Source organism: Myxocyprinus asiaticus, chromosome 17 (assembly GCF_019703515.2).
Source record: "Myxocyprinus asiaticus isolate MX2 ecotype Aquarium Trade chromosome 17, UBuf_Myxa_2, whole genome shotgun sequence".
In the NCBI taxonomy this organism is placed as follows: domain Eukaryota; kingdom Metazoa; phylum Chordata; class Actinopteri; order Cypriniformes; family Catostomidae; genus Myxocyprinus; species Myxocyprinus asiaticus.
The window spans coordinates 581607-599451 of record NC_059360.1 but is presented as its reverse complement, the minus strand read 5'-3'; the positions used below and the strand labels follow the sequence as shown (position 1 = coordinate 599451).

General features: G+C 37.8%; 1 protein-coding gene and 1 pseudogene across 1 annotated transcript; both read right to left on the bottom strand.

Moving 5' to 3' along the window:
- Window positions 1–285: 285 nt before the first annotated feature.
- Window positions 286–2692, bottom strand: LOC127455410 (zinc-binding protein A33-like; annotated as a pseudogene).
- Window positions 2693–11010: 8318 nt separating this feature from the next.
- Window positions 11011–17277, bottom strand: ddx24 (DEAD (Asp-Glu-Ala-Asp) box helicase 24). Its single transcript, XM_051723196.1, has 9 exons — window positions 17185–17277; window positions 16019–16679; window positions 14205–14597; window positions 13948–14101; window positions 13093–13605; window positions 12457–12532; window positions 12181–12369; window positions 11855–11984; window positions 11011–11770 (listed from the first exon to the last, which is right to left on the bottom strand). The coding sequence occupies exons 1-9, from the start codon at window positions 17203–17205 to the stop codon at window positions 11544–11546; spliced, it is 2364 nt and encodes a 787-aa protein (XP_051579156.1). The 5' UTR covers window positions 17206–17277; the 3' UTR covers window positions 11011–11543.
- Window positions 17278–17845: the final 568 nt, after the last annotated feature.

Here is a 17845-nt window from a genome sequence, read left to right as displayed (position 1 = left end):
TATTACAAGCACTTTTATCAACTTGAACTGTTTTGTTGATTTGTCAAGGCATGAATGTTTGTTCAGCACATTTAGAAATGCAGAAATAATGAATGTCATTGTGTCATCCTTTCAAAGACTACATGAAGATTTGACTGTAAACACTGAAATAAGATCAACTCTGAACCATGTGACATGCATAAACAAGTTTTTAATCCTTATTTAATGCCGTTATCATTACTAACACATAATAAAACATACACATAATATATTAGACGATGACAAACACTGATTCATTTGCTTTAACATTATAACTCTGTGAGCTCCTGAGACTCGATTGAATTGATGACATTTAGACATGTGAATAGATTTCTGCCACAGTGGTTTACACAATCTTTCTAGTGGACACACAATAATACTTCTACTAAATTAGCAAAGGAACAAATCTTTTTGGGGAAGCTGTATTAAAATCCACGTGGCAAATCATCAAGAAAAACCTGTAAATGCCCCTTTAGAATCATTGTGCCACCAACAATATTGAAGTTTCTTCATGATTCAGTCCCTTTATGATCAACTCTGCACAGATCATTCATTACAGAAGTCTGATAATCATATGATATTCATTTATAATATGGTCCCACTATCTTTTATTCTTGTTATTGATTTCTTTCATGTGCTGGTTGTTAACTGATGAGATCTTCAGAGGGTTAATAGGGTTAGTATCATAACTATAAAAGAATGGAAAGAGTGTCTCTGTAGTTTCAGGATCAGAGAATGACACTTTTCCTCTTTCATAATGCAGCTGAACTCTCACACGCTCAAGTTTCTCTTTAACTGTAAAAATAATGAAGAATATTTATTCTCTGAGTACTGCACACACCAGACACCGGTGTTAAAGAAAACATCTCCTTTCCTCTGGTTTGATGCTGTAGTTATTCCAATAGTCCAGTATGTATTGTCTCCATCCTCACATCCCAGCAGTGTGTTCCTGAGTTAAAACCCTCTGAACCCAGAACACACGAATATCTGTCAAATCTCTCTGGATTATCAGGTAATGTTTGTCTGTTCTCGCTGTATCTCACACTGGTCAGATCATCAGACAGGATCAGACATGTATGTGCAGCGTTTGGATCCAGAATCACAGGAACTGATGAGAGAAAACAATCAACAGCTGCTCTTATCGTGATGTGAATATAATTATCAAGAGTCAAACATTTCATACGAAGAAATACACACAGAGGATCTCTTTACAACACAAACATGGAAATGTCTCGGACAAATACAGAAACTGTTGACATCTCTGCTGTGATTATTCTCTTTAGTATCTGGTCATGTTCACTTGTGGCTCTTCATGCTCTGTTTATTATTTTTAAAGTATTTATTGTTCATGTCTGACATGTTTGACTTGTCTCTTTGATGTAAATCTTCATGAAGAAAGGATCGTTCACATGATTGTAAATATGATTGTATATCAGAACTCGTATGATCCTCAGTTACTTCAAACACTCAGAGAATCTTGTACCAACATTTGTTTGTATTTTCTGTAAATCTTTCAATGTATTTCCAGCACAGATGTTTGACAGACTCACTCTTGTGGACAATGTCTTGCATCTTCTTCCAGACTCTGAATGTCAGGTTGCCCAAGTAATGTGGCACATGAATGAAAGCTCCAGAAGTCATCTGTGGATCCGGCTGTGAGCTCTGGACTCTGGAAGAACATTCAGGAGTGACTTTGACTTCACAGCCATAGAGAGGAGACACTTACCTTTCCATTGTCACTTTAAAGTTCTGCAAAAGATCAATAAGAGCAGAAATCTATGATGAGAGTTTGACTGTCACCTTTAGAAATGAGACGTCATCATTGGCTTTCATCATTTCCTCCATGTCTTTGATTGTGTGTGAAAGAGCTGAGATGTGTGTGTTCATCTCCTCAAGCTTCTTCTTCATCATCTGACTCTTCTGCTCCTCTTCCTCTCTCAGTTCAGTGATTGTAGCTTCTTCTTCATCTCGGAGAAACTCATGAAGCTTCTTAAACTCCTCTTTAATCTGACGCTCCGTGTGCTCATCTTGAGTCTGAATCAGTTCTGCATTCACACACATCACATGAAACTGTGTTGGAAATGTGGAGTATTTGACTCTTGACTGTTTTATCACACTCTCATTTGTGTTTGAGTTTCTCTTGTAAAGACTTCAGTGCTGTATTGAGTTCCTCCTAGAATTTAACAAAGTGAAAACCTGTGAGATTTCAACATGTGACTTGTATATACTGTATGTTACATACAGTTCTCATATGTTCATGTATTTCACACAGTATGAGCTAAATGGTGCAGAAAAACACTCTTCTATATTTCTCTCAGTGCTTTGTTTGCAAATGTAACAAGTTAAATTGGTCCTACCTTGTAAGATGGAACAACTTCACTGATGGGGCGAAATTTGTGATTGACGTGTTTCTCTGAATCTCTGCACACGAAACACGTTTGAGTTTCTCACTGTGTAAACTGCAGATCTCCTCACACCCTGATGAACATCTCTCATTTCTCTCCTTCAGGAACGACTCGCATACGTTCTTTAATGAAATACTCACAGGAGGTTCATTCTCCTGCAGATTTCCAGAACTGTGACGACACGACAGAAGAACAGGAACCTTGAAGATTTCACAGCACACGGGACAAGAAAGATCTTCCACAGAGAGTGAATCCATTTCCACTGATTGTAAACGCTCCAACGATCTAAACTTTACTTTCACCTTCTGTTTAAATGTCGGTCTAAAAAATGAATAACCATTAAAATCACCAAAGTGACATGAAAGAGAGAAATAATGACGTGTGAGGGGGAGGAGCTTCTGATGTCACAGTGGACTTGTCTGTCTGTTGGTATTTACCTCTTTTGGTATTTGTAAGGAAAGTGCAAGCAGTGAACAAAGAATCAAGTGTTTAAGATTACGAACCTAAACTTTTCACACATTGAATTATAGTTCAGATGAATTAGTATAATGCCAACTTTACACTGCAAAAGTGGCACAGAAACTGCTTCGTAAGTGGCATATACAACAGAAAGATGCATTTACACAGACAGTTTAATGCCCCACTGATGTGGCATTAATGCACTTACACAAAACATTACATTATTAGAAATAATCTGATTCAAATTATGATTTAAAGATGAAATTATGAATATAAAAACATGAAATGATGAATAAAATAAATGTGAAAAAAAGGAAATATAAATAGTAAAATATCTGCATTTCTTAAAGTCTGCACGGGCATTAAAAGCAGTAAAAGCCAGAACTGGATAATTGCACAAATTCAATGAAAAGCCTAAAAACCCGGTACATCACGATCTGTGATGTTGACCCAATGTTAATTTAAAACCCAGAAATAGCCTGAAAAATCCCTAAATTAATCCTTTTTCTCTTGAAATTAAAAATAACAAATGTTAACATTCTCTTCCCTTGTGTTCAAGACATACTTTATATAAATATTATCATCTCAAAAAATTGTGTTTCACAGGGAAATGTATATATTAAATTAATTTAGATGTATATATTATGATTTTAAATATTAGACCTACATATTAAGATGGTTTACTTGATTTCCTGGAACCTTATATCTTATGAACAGCACATAAAACATGTATTATTGACTTTCTTTACATACTGTACATGTATGGAGGGCTTTATGCTGATTCTCACACTTTAAAGATGCATTTATCCTCAGCAAATATACTCTTAAAATGATATTGTACACTATCACACAGTCACATGGCTTGCACGTCATTAAAACATATTATACTTAAAATGTTTATGCTGTTAAAATGAATAAGTCTGTATGTTCTTATTGAGAATCTATATAAATTCATTTACACTTTATATTCAGTTCTTTTTTCCACTTCTGTGGCAGCAGCTGTGTTAGCTTCATTATGTGTAAATGTTTTCTTGATCTTCAGCAGAGACGTAAATTACACTGAATTTGTCGTGAGAAGTAAATCGACTCGCTACAAGCTTCACACATTGTCTGTTCATGGCAAACATTATTCACTCATGTGCAAGCGCTTCAGGGTTAATCATGAACTCAAACTCTGAGTTGACAGAGAACGTTTGTAGCGAGCGTCTTGAGATCGAAGAATCCGACTAAATCCGTTTGGCTTTATCAGGTTTTGTCAACCTGAAACTTACTCTGAAACCCTGAGTTTGTTCAACTAGCTTCATGCAACAGGCCTCAAGGAAAAGCTAAATTCCTGCTCAATGATCTCTTGTTGACTGGGGAACTCTTGTAGTGACTCGCAGTGGGACGAGCAGCTCTCTGAATCTTCTAATAATCTATCATGCATTGAGTCAGACTGCCATATGACTTCAAATATTTATTTTCTGTTCATTCTCGAACTGTTCTGTGTGTTTCCACCTGATAAATGGCCGTTCCAGGGCAGAAAAACTGGTTCCGCACCAGCCCCAAAAGCTTGCTGGTCTCTACACAGGAACCGAAGTCAGGGCAGGATGTTTTGTCCCCAAAGTTTTCCAGACAACATCTACAGTGAGGAATACTTCTTCACTCTTTAACAAAAATAAAAAACACAAAAATGTCAGACATTAAAAGCATTGAGGAAGCATAGACGAAACAACCACTCTACTTGTGATAAATAGAGAGATCACAAAGGGGGGGGGGGGGAATGGGAGTCTACAAGGAGATACAGAACGAAATGATGCATGGCAGTGTTTGGTGTCCTCTGCAGCTGATCTCAGTAACTTTGTTAGTTTTCCAGACACTCTTCTCATCTTATTTTGTGCATTGTTTTGTTCAGTAAGGGGATATTTGACCAACTACTCACTTAGGAAGATAGCGGCTATCTGTTAAGTAAACCGATGGGATTCTCAATCAAGACGTAAATATAATATTATATGCAATGACAAAAATCCAAATATAACCATCTGCTACACCAATGTTCATAACGATTCCACTGTTACAGTTTATAGAACTTTAAGCCACATTAAAAAGTTCATATAAAATAATGCAATGACGTTACCTGTCGTCAATCTTGAGCAATGTAATAATGTTGGATTGCTTTTTTCTGAATGTTTAAGTATGTCCTCAGAAACAGGAAACACAAACACTGTGATGCGCCATGTTTGTTTGTGGGCAGGTGAGATAGTCAAAAATAGTAAAACTACCACGTACCCAGAGTAGCCCCAGATTGACCCTTTTCACACATACACGTTCACGAAGAGGAAGTCGTCATAGTTGGTTAAACTTGAATGACGGTGAATGAGGGACCACAGCAAATTTTAATTTTTGCTTACCCGTTTGCTCCAACAGCAAAAGAAAAAATCATCCATAACGCTTTCACAACTTTGCAAAAGAAGATAAAAATACAGAGCGCTGGATAACAGCCGTAAGAAGAGAGAAACAGGCCAAATGTTCTGTCACTCCCTCAGCAGCGGTGTTAGAAGCCTCATCGCAGCTCTCGTAACTGATTTCTTTAAAACGGATTCCACGGTAATATCATACAAAGTACAATGTTAGAAATGTACACTAAATATAAACAAATTGGAAATATAAAAAAGTTACAATAATAACATCAGCAAACAAATAATAAGACTTTACTAATAAAGCAATATCACACTTGCAGTCGTGCTGTATGGCCCTACATCAGAACAGCTGTGATTCGGCCGCAGGTAATCACATCCGTGCTGATTTAGGGCTACACGGCACGACTGCAAGTGTGATATTGCTTATATTCGACAGCTCAATGAACAAGTAAATTTAAAAAATGGGAAAAACTAAGGACTGTCACAAAAAAACGCACTTGTCCATGGAACTACTTTCTTATGCGACAAATCAGGATCTGCTGTTGCTCGTTCAAAAGATGTGCACAAGCCTCCGTTACTAATTCGAAAACATCACTTTAGAACTAGTAACAGCGGCTTGGGCTGTTTCTAACACGTAATTGAGAAACAATGATGCGTGTGTGTGTGTTTGAGAGATTATGTGCGATTAGTTGCGTCTGTCATGATTCCCAAGCAGAGATGAACAGTAAAGCTATAGCTGTAGCATGAATAAGAAGCAGGATTCAGCCTCGTGTGTTAGTCAGTTTGCTAAAGATAATTACATATTGATTATATACATCCTATTTTCTCAATGTAAAAAATAGCCGTCTGAGCGGGGTCCTCTCTGAGTATTTCACGATAACCGGTTCGTTCTCTCCTTTGCCATGTTGAATGTATACATCTGCTCCCAATGCGGAAACTCCAGTAGGTTAGCACCTTGAGTATGTGTGATAACACTGTCTGTTGTGTCTCTCTCTGACACTGTTAGTTTAACTTTATATCCCAGCTGTAGTGTAGTAGTAATCCGAATGATCATGGAGTGAGAGACAAATGGCGATTACTTTAAAGAACTGTTCACTGACTGACAACGCTGACTGAAATGAACGTTAGCTCAACTCGCTCATAACACACAAAAATGTTTTGTTTTTTTTGTCTCCACTTGCTGGCTAAAATCTTTAATGTCACATGGATAAATGAAAAGAGACACATAAAGCTATTTAACACATCTGCGACAAACACAAGCGGAGTGATACAAAGAGTGAAGTGTCTGACTACTGCTGTTCTGAGATATCAGCAGCACTCATGGAGCACCTCTCGTCCAATCAGATTCGAGGACCGGAACTGTTGTATAATAACTGCATCATTTATCTTGACTGCCATGCATGCTGGAAACTTGCAAATCCATTGTTCAATATGAAATTGTTCAGGCAAGTTGGGGAAACATTTGAGGAAATAAATAAAAAAAATTATATGTAGATTCAATTCCAAAGTTTCTTTTCAAGCAATTATTTCAGTGTCTAAGTCAACAAAATAATCTTTCCAAGCTCATTTTGTTAAGTTTACACAAAGTAATAAACTGTCTGCTACTAAAAATATTTCTTCAAGCTTCTTATTTATATTTTTAGCAAGTCGTATTGTTTACCGTGTGACTAAAAAAAAAAAATATTCTGTCAGGTCATGGTTTGTACCATTAACTGACGTGTGAGAAACTCTTCACATGCACATCACATATAAATGATATACAGGTGCATCTCAATAAATTAGAATGTCGTGGAAAAGTTCATTTATTTCAGTAATTCAACTCAAATTGTGAAGCTCGTGTATTAAATAAATTCAATGCACACAGACTGAAGTAGTTTAAGTCTTTGGTTCTTTTAATTGTGATGATTTTGGCTCACATTTAACAAAAACCCACCAATTCACTATCTCAAAAAATTAGAATACATCATAAGACCAATAAAAAAAACATTTTTAGTGAATTGTTGGCCTTCTGGAAAGTATGTTCATTTACTGTATATGTACTCAATACTTGGTAGGGGCTCCTTTTGCTTTAATTACTGCCTCAATTCGGCGTGGCATGGAGGTGATCAGTTTGTGGCACTGCTGAGGTGGTATGGAAGCCCAGGTTTCTTTGACAGTGGCCTTCAGCTCATCTGCATTTTTTGGTCTCTTGTTTCTCATTTTCCTCTTGACAATACCCCATAGATTCTCTATGGGGTTCAGGTCTGGTGAGTTTGCTGGCCAGTCAAGCACACCAACACCATGGTCATTTAACCAACTTTTGGTGCTTTTGGCAGTGTGGGCAGGTGCCAAATCCTGCTGGAAAATGAAATCAGCATCTTTAAAAAGCTGGTCAGCAGAAGGAAGCATGAAGTGCTCCAAAATTTCTTTGTAAATGGGTGCAGTGACTTTGGTTTTCAAAAAACACAATGGACCAACACCAGTAGATGACATTGCACCCCAAATCATCACAGACTGTGGAAACTTAACACTGGACTTCAAGCAACTTGGGCTATGAGCTTCTCCACCCTTCCTCCAGACTCTAGGACCTTGGTTTCCAAATGAAATACAAAACTTGCTCTCATCTGAAAAGAGGACTTTGGACCACTGGGCAACAGTCCAGTTCTTCTTCTCCTTAGCCCAGGTAAGACGCCTCTGACATTGTCTGTGGTTCAGGAGTGGCTTAACAAGAGGAATACGACAACTGTAGCCAAATTCCTTGACACATCTGTGTGTGGTGGCTCTTGATGCCTTGACCCCAGCCTCAGTCCATTCCTTGTGAAGTTCACCCAAATTCTTGAATCGATTTTGCTTGACAATCGTAAGGCTGCGGTTCTCTCGGTTGGTTGTGCATCTTTTTCTTCCACACTTTTTCCTTCCACTCAACTTTCTGTTAACATGCTTGGATACAGCACTCTGTGAATAGCCAGCTTCTTTGGCAATGAATGTTTGTGGCTTACCCTCCTTGTGAAGGGTGTCAATGATTGTCTTCTGGACAACTGTCAGATCAGCAGTCTTCCCCATGATTGTGTAGCCTAGTGAACCAAACTGAGAGACCATTTTGAAGGCTCAGGAAACCTTTGCAGGTGTTTTGAGTTGATCAGCTGATTGGCATGTCACCATATTCTAATTTTTTGAGATAGTGAATTGGTGGGTTTTTGTTAAATGTGAGCCAAAATCATCACAATTAAAAGAACCAAAGACTTAAACTACTTCAGTCTGTGTGCATTGAATTTATTTAATACACGAGTTTCACAATTTGTGTTGAATTACTGAAATAAATGAACTTTTCCACGACATTCTAATTTATTGAGATGCACCTGTATATATAGTCAACACACATCAACATGACAAGAGCTCTAATGAGAATGGACATTTTATTATAAAACTGACTCAAAATCCAGAAATACACATGAATATGGATTGAATAAAAAATTAAATCAAAGAGCTTCATGTTCCCGTTAGGGGTCGCCACAGTGGACCATCTGTGATCCACATATTTGACTTGGCACAGGTTTTATGCTGGATGCCCTTCCTGACACAACCCCCAAAGGCTGGGGGACTCTTGCTCACACCTACAGGGTCTCCAGTTCACTGAATCTGCATGTTTTTGGATTTATGAGGGAAACCAGAGCACCTGGTACCCATGTGAACATGGGGAGAACATGCAAACTCCACACAGAGAGGACCAGTTGAGCTAGACTCAAACCCAGGAATTTCTTGCTGTGAGGTGACAGTACTTACCACTGAGCCACCCTGAGCTGTAGGCCAACTTTAAGTTGATTTATTAATGTATTGAAAACTGGCAATGTCTTTTCCAATCTAAAATTTGCTAGAGGATAAAAATATTCAAAACAAGATCAATTACAGTTTCAAGACAGATTTATGCCTATATCTATTTATGAACTAAAGTTCATAAACTTTGACTTTAAGTTATGCAAATCCTGAGAACTCAAGAATACTCTGAAAACATGTCCATGTGTCTCCTACTAATGATTTGAAATGTGATTTAATTAGATTTTTCAGTTTGCAAATACTCCAGATAAAAGTAAAGATACTCAATAGATTGGTGTCCAGATACTCAAATGGCAAAAAAGAAACAGCTTTCTCTAGAAACTTATCAGTCAATCATTGTTTTGAGGAATGAAGGCAATACAATGCTTGAAATTGCCAAAACAACTTAATATTTCATACTAAGGTGTACACTACAGTCTTCAAAGACAAAGGACAACTGGCTCTAACAAGGACAGAAAGAGATGTGGAAGACCAGATGTACAACTAAACAAGAGAATAAGTGCATCAGAGTCTCTAGTTTGAGAAATAGACGTCTCACATGTCCTCAGCTGACAGCTTCATTGAATTCTACCCGCTCAACACCAGTTTCATGTACAACAGTAAAGAGAAGACTCAGGGGTGCAGGACTTATGGGAAGAATTGCAAAGAAAAAGCCACTTTTGAAACAGAAAACAAAAAGAAAAGGTTCGAGTGGGCAAAGAAACACAGACATTGGACAACAGATAATTGGAAAAGAGTGTTATGGATCTTAACCCCATTGAGCTTTTGTGGGATCAGCTAGACTGTATGGTGCTATGACAAGTGCTACAGGAAGTGTGGGGTGAAATGTCACCTGAGTATCTGGACAAACTGACAGCTAGAATAACAAGGATCTGCTAAGCTGTCATTGCTGCATGTGGAGGATTTTTTGATGAGAACTCTTTGAAGTAGTTTAAGAAGTTCTGAACTTTTAACTTTTTCAAATTTTAATAGTAATTTTTCACATTATTAATGTCCTGACTATACATTGTGATCAGTTGAATGCAACTTTGGTGAATAAAAGTACCAATTTCTTTCCATAAGAGCAAAATCTGTACATTATTACAAACTTTGGCTGCCAGTGTATGTGTGAAGTTTGTTTGTAACTGTTTTGTCAATGTCACCATCAACGTTGAAAGTCAAACACATTTAAATTCACTGTTTTATGAGCTTTACATAGAAAACAAGTGGATAACTAATACCCTTTATGGTTTTAAATCATGTACTTTATGTACATATTTCACATTCTGTATTACCAGCCATTAGTTTCCTTGTATACCTTTAATGGTTAAAAAATAAATAAAATGTAATTTTTGCTTTTAAATCATTTCTCCATAATGAAGAAAGCTAATTTAGACAATTACTTTCATCAGTGTGTGCCCATGATGACTGCAAGACACAATATCTTGAATATATGACTCACAAAAGGCCTGTCATAATTTAAGAAATTCTGAAAAATACAAATATAACACAAATATCAAGCTATACAAGTTAAAGGAAAAATGCAAGTAAGAGTTTTAGGATTTTAACAGTTATTTATTGTAATGGTAAAACTTTATAAGGTTTCATTGGTTAACATTAATGTATTAGTTATCATGAATTTACAATGAACAATATATAATTTTTATTGCATTTATTAATCTTTGTTAATATTAGTTAATAAAAATACTATAGTTCATTGTGCATAATGTTAACATATGTACTAATACATTTTTTAAACTTAATTGTATGTTGAAATTAACATTGTCCAAAAGTAATAAATGCTGTTAAAGTATAATTCATTGTTAGTTCGTTAACTAATATTAACAAATGGAGTTTTATTGTAAAGTGTTACCATTGTAATTTATTAACACTCTAAAAATGAGAAAAATAAGCTTAAAAGATGATAAAACCAGTCCTTTACAAAGAGAGTGTTTAATTAAGTTCTCTAGTTCATTACACATTGTAAAGTAAGTCAGGGTTCATTATAAACGTTTAACAGGAACAGTAAGAGTTTTCACAGATGACCATCAACAGTCAGTGCAAGTTTTCCTGCAGGGCTTTTATCATCAGTCTACATGAACTAATCAATTACAAACATGTGTAGAAATAAACCGTAACACCAGTGCTTCACAACCCTGTTCCTGCACACCAACACTACACATCCCTTTATTTCAGGTGTTGAAGTCTCCACAACGAGCTGATGAAGAATGTGTACTGCTGATGTGCCTCCAGGAACAGGGTTGTAAACACCGAGTTACATGATGACACGTCTGCAGAGATGTCAGGCCTCAGCGGTCTGCTCGTATTTCAGAGGAAACATGCAGGAAGAACTCAAATCATATCTAATGCAAACACATCTGTTTCAACTCTGAGAAAACCTATTTTTACTGTCCAGCTCAAAGAAAGGTACTTTTACACCGACACATTCTCGTTTCTATTAGACAGCCCGTTACCGCTTGTGTTTGAGTGTTTGTCTGTGATTAGTCACACTAGTTAATGCCGTGTCCGCTGTGCTGATGGGTAGCTGAGGCAGCTGTAGTTTACCCATCTGAGTGGGGTATTTGGTCTTCATCTCGTTTCTAAACACAGGCTGTGAGATCAGATGTTTGAGTTGTTTCTTCAGGACTTTCATTAATTTCTGCTGCTCTCTCTCATCATTCTCGTCTTTTCTACCTCCTGCAAAACACAAACAAAAGGTGACTTTGGTAGTAAGTTGAATTTATTTTAAAAACAGCTAATGACACTTGATAAATGTCACACCCAACAGCAAATCATCGTCCACGTCAATGTCCATCGCTTCAGCTGCTTGTCGAACCCACGAATTGTGCTGCTTCTCTCGACTGTTGAAATATTCAATTTTCTCAATCTTGCGGGCCAAATTCACTCGCTCCTGTCGAAACAATCACACACAAAACCACAGAATGTGTGAAAGCTTTAGGATAAACAACATGCACATTATTACTCACGTGGGACTCCATGATATGTTTTTATTTCCAAGTAGTTAAAACATGCTGTATAGTCATAAAATGTGTGTATTGCACGGTGAATGACGAATCACAGTGTTCTCGAGCTACGTTTGAGCGTACTTTAATGGCCATCATGCATTTGGTCTGAACAGGAAACACAGGCAGATCTTCATCTTTCTCCAGAGTTCTGCAGATCTTCTTGAAGTTCATGAGGTCATCAGGTCCGATCAGCAGCAGACTGAGTCCCTCTTTAGTGGCTCGAGCCGTTCGTCCGCTGCGGTGCACGTATATCTCAGACGTGCGAGGAACCTGAACCAGCGAGAAACAGAGAGTCTGTGAAATCAGTGCTGATGTGACACACATGATGATTGATATGATGGAGATCTTTTGTCATACCTGATAGTGAATGACGTGCTGAACGTTGGGAATATCGAGCCCTCGAGCGGCGACATCTGTAGTGAGCAGAATACAACTGCGAGAGGAGTGATGAGTTAGTGGATAAAAACACTCTTTTAAAGACCTCATGACATCACATCTCTTTCCTGTTAATGTTTTCTGATAGAGGAAACAACCATTACATCACAGGCAACCACGCTTCCGGGTTCTTCCAAGCAGCAGAATTCAATGGTGGATACGAGTAGCACTGCGGCATGATATTACTAATAAAGTTTATGTCTTAATGTTTAGTAGAGGTTGACCGATATATCGGTTTTGCCGATTAATAACGTTTTATTTATTTTATGCACATTAGTTGAAAATGGATGTGAACCATAAATGTGCCATTAAGAAAACAACAACACTGGTATCGGATCGGGATATCGGTATCGGCCGATACTGAGAGTTCAGGTATTGGAATCGGAAGAGAAAAAAATGGTATTGGTGCGTTCCTAGATTCCCTATTGAAACAGGATGTTGGGGTGGGACACGTCAAAGGACTCAAAACTCACATTCTGATGTCCTTGGGTTTTATAATGTTGAAAGGTGATTTTTTAGAAATGACTTCTGAAAGTGAAACTGAATGATAATTTGTACCTGTCTTTCTCAGCGAAGCGTTCGAGGTTCTTCAGCCGTTGTTTCTGGTGCATGTTAGCGTGCAGCGGCAGCGGGTCGCAGTCGAGGATCAGCAGCAGCGCGCTGAGTCTCTTGATGCAGTCGATGCTGTTAGCGAACACCATCGTGCGGCCGGGATACTGCAGCAGGAAGTAATACAGATACAGATCCTTCTCTTCCTTCGTGCAGTTGATCCTCGTTTCTGTCAGCGTTTCTACGGTGGCTTCTCTGCGCGTCAGGTCGATGATCTTCGGTTTGTCTTTGATTCCCACTTTCTCCATGAGGAGCTGCAGTTTGCTGCGCTGCTCTTTCCTCTTGCTCTTCTTCTGCTGCACACGCAACGGCAGACTGTGAACCATCGTCAGCGTGGCAGAAAACACAAATGTCTGTCTCTTCGGGTTGAACTGAGATGTGTTCAACATCTCCAGAAGATTCTCAAGCTCAGCGAAGTGACCTCTCTCCACCATACGGTCCGCTTCATCGATGACCAGACACCTTTAGACACCAACAACAACGTAAACATCTCCAAACCAGAAATATTATCACCTCTTATATATTTTAATTTAAATATTTTGTGCACACAGAGACATATACACAGTATATATATCTTATTTAGAAGTCCATTTGCAAGAATCTGTTCTGTTAATATATGAAATCACCTCATTATTTGGTAACAAGAACTGCACTCCCTATTTCCAAATATATCTTCCTCAAAAGTACTTAAAGAATCATTAAGGAACCGGAAAAAGAGGAATCAGAACCAGTTTTTTCATCATCAGCTGTATGTCTGTATGAACGCTGCAGGTTAAATACATCACATGATCACAGTAATGTTACCGAAGCTGTCGCAGGTTCTGCAGATGTGGGTGTTCATCTTTTATCATCTCCCACAAGCGTCCTGGTGTTGCTATGACGATCTCTGGTCTCCGCATCAACATCCTCTTCTGTTTCTGAGGCGCCATCCCACCAACAACAATCGCCGTTTTAATACCTGATTTAAAATATTCCTTACAATCAACACTCAGGGATTTTTAATTACAACATTAGAGATTATGAATTAAAAATAGATATATCAGATTAGAATATAAACTGACCTGTGAACTGAGCGGCAGCATCAATGTGATGTTTGACCTGAACGGCGAGTTCTCTGGTCGGGGTGAGCACAAGGCCGAGCAACGGTGTTTCCTTACATTTAACGTCATTCACTCCATCATCATCATCATCATCATCATCACACACATCTTCATCTGGATCATGTGATTGCTCAGTCTCGCCGCTCTCCTCCTGCACGACCTCACTGTTAGTGTGTGTCACATGACTCGTCTGATCGCAGGTGTCTGTTTGCTCGATGACTGCAGGCAGGTAATCGCTCTGCACATGTGCTCCTCTATCAGATTTACCGCATTCATCCTTCCTCTCGCACTTTTCCCTCCATTCCAGAATCATGTGGATCATCGGAATCCCAAAACACAAAGTCTTTCCACTTCCTGCAGGAGTACAAAACATCAGAATATAGTGATATATCTCACCATCAACAATCTGGTTGTGTAAAACATGGAAATATCAGGGAATTTTAACACTGTGTTTTCCAGGCCTGACAAAGTCATAAAATAAATAACATGTTTCTATTTGTGCTTTGCTAAATTATGTCATTGGCTGAATATATTGCACTTGTGTGGTGTTTATTTTTTACAGTCTCATACATTTTCGTCATTATTTTTGTCTTCTGATGAAAATGTTCTTAAAATTTTTCATCATGTCATATTCATTAATTTTGGTCAATTTTACTCTGACTAAAATGCCATTTAATATTACACTGCTCTCATGTAGAGAACTTTCCAATGAATCAGTTGAACCGATTTGTATTTAGATTTGCACTACGTATATATGTGTATATATATATATATATATGTATGTATGTATGTGTGTGTGTGTGTGTGTGTGTGTGTGTATATGTATATGTATATATATATATTTTGGCATTGATTTTGAAAATATGACTGATCATGCAAAAAAACTGTCTTTTATTTAAGGATAGTGATCATATGAAGCCATTTATCATCACATAGTTGTTTGGCTCCTTTTTAAATCATAATGATAACAGAAATCACCCAAATGGCCCTGATCAAAAGTTTACACACCCTTGAATGTTTGGCCTTGTTACAGACACACAAGGTGACACACACAGGTTTAAATGGCAATTAAAGGTTAATTTCCCACACCTGTGGCTTTTTAAAGTGCAATTAGTGTCTGTGTATAAATAGTCAATGAGTTTGTTAGCTCTCAAAAGGACAGTGTGGTTGTTTCAATAATACAATACTTTATGTGACCATAAAGCTCTATTTTGGTCTCGTCACTCCAAATTACAGTGTGCCAGAAGCTGTGAGGCGTGTCAAGATGTTGTAGGGCATATTGTAACCAGGCTTTTTTGTGGCATTGGCGCAGTAAAGTCTTCTTTCTGGCAACTCGACCATGCAGCTCATTTTTGTTCAAGTATCGTCGTATTGTGCTCAGTCATATTTTCAAAATCAATGCCAAAATATCACAATTTCTGCCAGAGTATGCAAACTTTTGAGCACAACTGTATATATATACATATATATATTGTCTATTGTGTATTCTATATATACTTTTTTCTTTTCAATATTTATCTATTTTTTTTATTCAATTTGTAATTTGTTAAATTTTTTAAAAGTCTTGTTGCTGTTTTTGTATTGTTGAACACTGGAAGCTCCTGTCACCAAGACAAATTCCTTGTAAGCACACTTAGCAATAAAGCTCATTCTGATTCTGAAATGGTTTACAAACTGGTCTGAATGGTTCATTAATGAAATGAATGCTTTGTGACCAATGAGAAGGTCGTGAATGTAAATTGATCGGTGACTCTGATCAGAGCTTCATCTCTCACCGGTCTCTGCCGCTCCCAGAACATCCAGATGATCTCTGATGGCCGGCGGTAGCGCGAGCGCTTGAATCGGAGTCGGTGCAGAAAAGCCGAGTTTACTGAGAGCTTTTAAAACATCTGCAGGAACAAACAGATCTTTCCATGCAGACACATCTGCGCTCTGATGCCCTGCGTCTGCAACAGCTGCAGTCGTCCAGTTATTCATCTTCTTCCTGGACGGAGCGATCACTTCAGCAGCTTCTGTAGAGGTCTTTTTCTTCTTCCTGCGCTTCTTCTTGTCTTCCTTCTGTGATGTTTGTGGTGGTGTTTTAAGTGTCTGATCAGCAGGATCCTCCTGTAACATATCTACTGCTACGGTCTGATCAGCAGTGGACACATCAGAAGATGTTTCATCTTTCTTGAGTTTCTTCTTTCTCTCATGATGTTCTGTGGCTTTCCTCTTCTTTCTGTCTTTCACACTCTCGTCTGCAGTGATGGTATTCTCAGGCTCCACGAGGGAATAATCAGTGAGTTCTTCAAAACACACGAGACCCTCAAGACCACCATCATCAGAGAACAGACTGGGATCCACATTCACCGCCTTCCATTTGCCCTTCACCACAATGCCTCTTTTAGAAGAAACAAACAGCTTCTTTCCACGTGACTTTTTAATCTTCATCTTCTCCTGAAAGAGACAGATGATGACAAGAAATGAGTGCCATTAAACAAACTGTACAGTGATACTACTTATAAAATAATATAAGCTGCTTTGTCTTTTTTTTTTTTTTTTTTTTTTTTTTTTGGTAACCCTCCCGGTACATTTTGTTTATTGTTCTCTGTTTGTAAATTTTGTTTTATATTGCAATATAAAATAAAGAAAAACCTGTACAGTGATTGACTGATACTGAACGGTTATATATATTCATGTACCATGTTATCTACACGATGCAAAGTACCTCAAAGTATACCACGCTATAACTACTATGATACTATGTTAAAAACACGGTAATTATAACGTTCTTTTTTACTGTATCGCGAGACACTGACAAGTTGATCACGATGATTTGAATGCTGTCAGATGAGCTTTATGACCGAACATTACATCTACTACATTCACATTACTGTCCTGTTTACATGTAACATGTGCACTATTAGGAATTATTCATTGTGTAATTAAAGAGAAATCTCACGTGAGCTCTTCCGTGTTTCATCTGTTCACGCACATGCACAGCACGAGGACGCAGCCATGATGATGATGATGACGATGACGTCAGAGAGGAACTACCAATCAGAGTAAGCGTCATCAACGAACGCTTCAACAATTTTACATTTAACGTTTAAAAGAATTAAAGTGACGCCTGTTTAAATGAAAACCCACAGTTCCTGTAAACGTTATAATAAAACATGTAATCATAAATGACTACAAGTGATTGGTTCATCTTGAGTAGCGATGGGAAATGTATCAAATATCACGTGACAACACCGCTAATAATCATAGCTCTAATGAATACACCGTTGAGCTGCATTGAAATCTCTGGACCTTTTTTGTCTTACTCGAGACGTTAAACAGTATAGTCGTTCAAATCTGTTGATTCAATTGATTGTTCCAGGATATATAAATGGAAATGTTTTTCAGATATCTTTATAATCTGATTAAAATCACAATCGAATGTGATTGCTCCATCCTTACCAGCGCTGAAAAAAGTCACAAGTACCACGTGACAACGCTGTTAACTGTTTGTGCTACACCTGAAAGACTGCTGTTACCAGAACTGAAAATACACAATGAAAAATTATTACGTAGAATTATTGCATGAAATAAACTCATGTTTAAAACTACTCAGCTAGAGC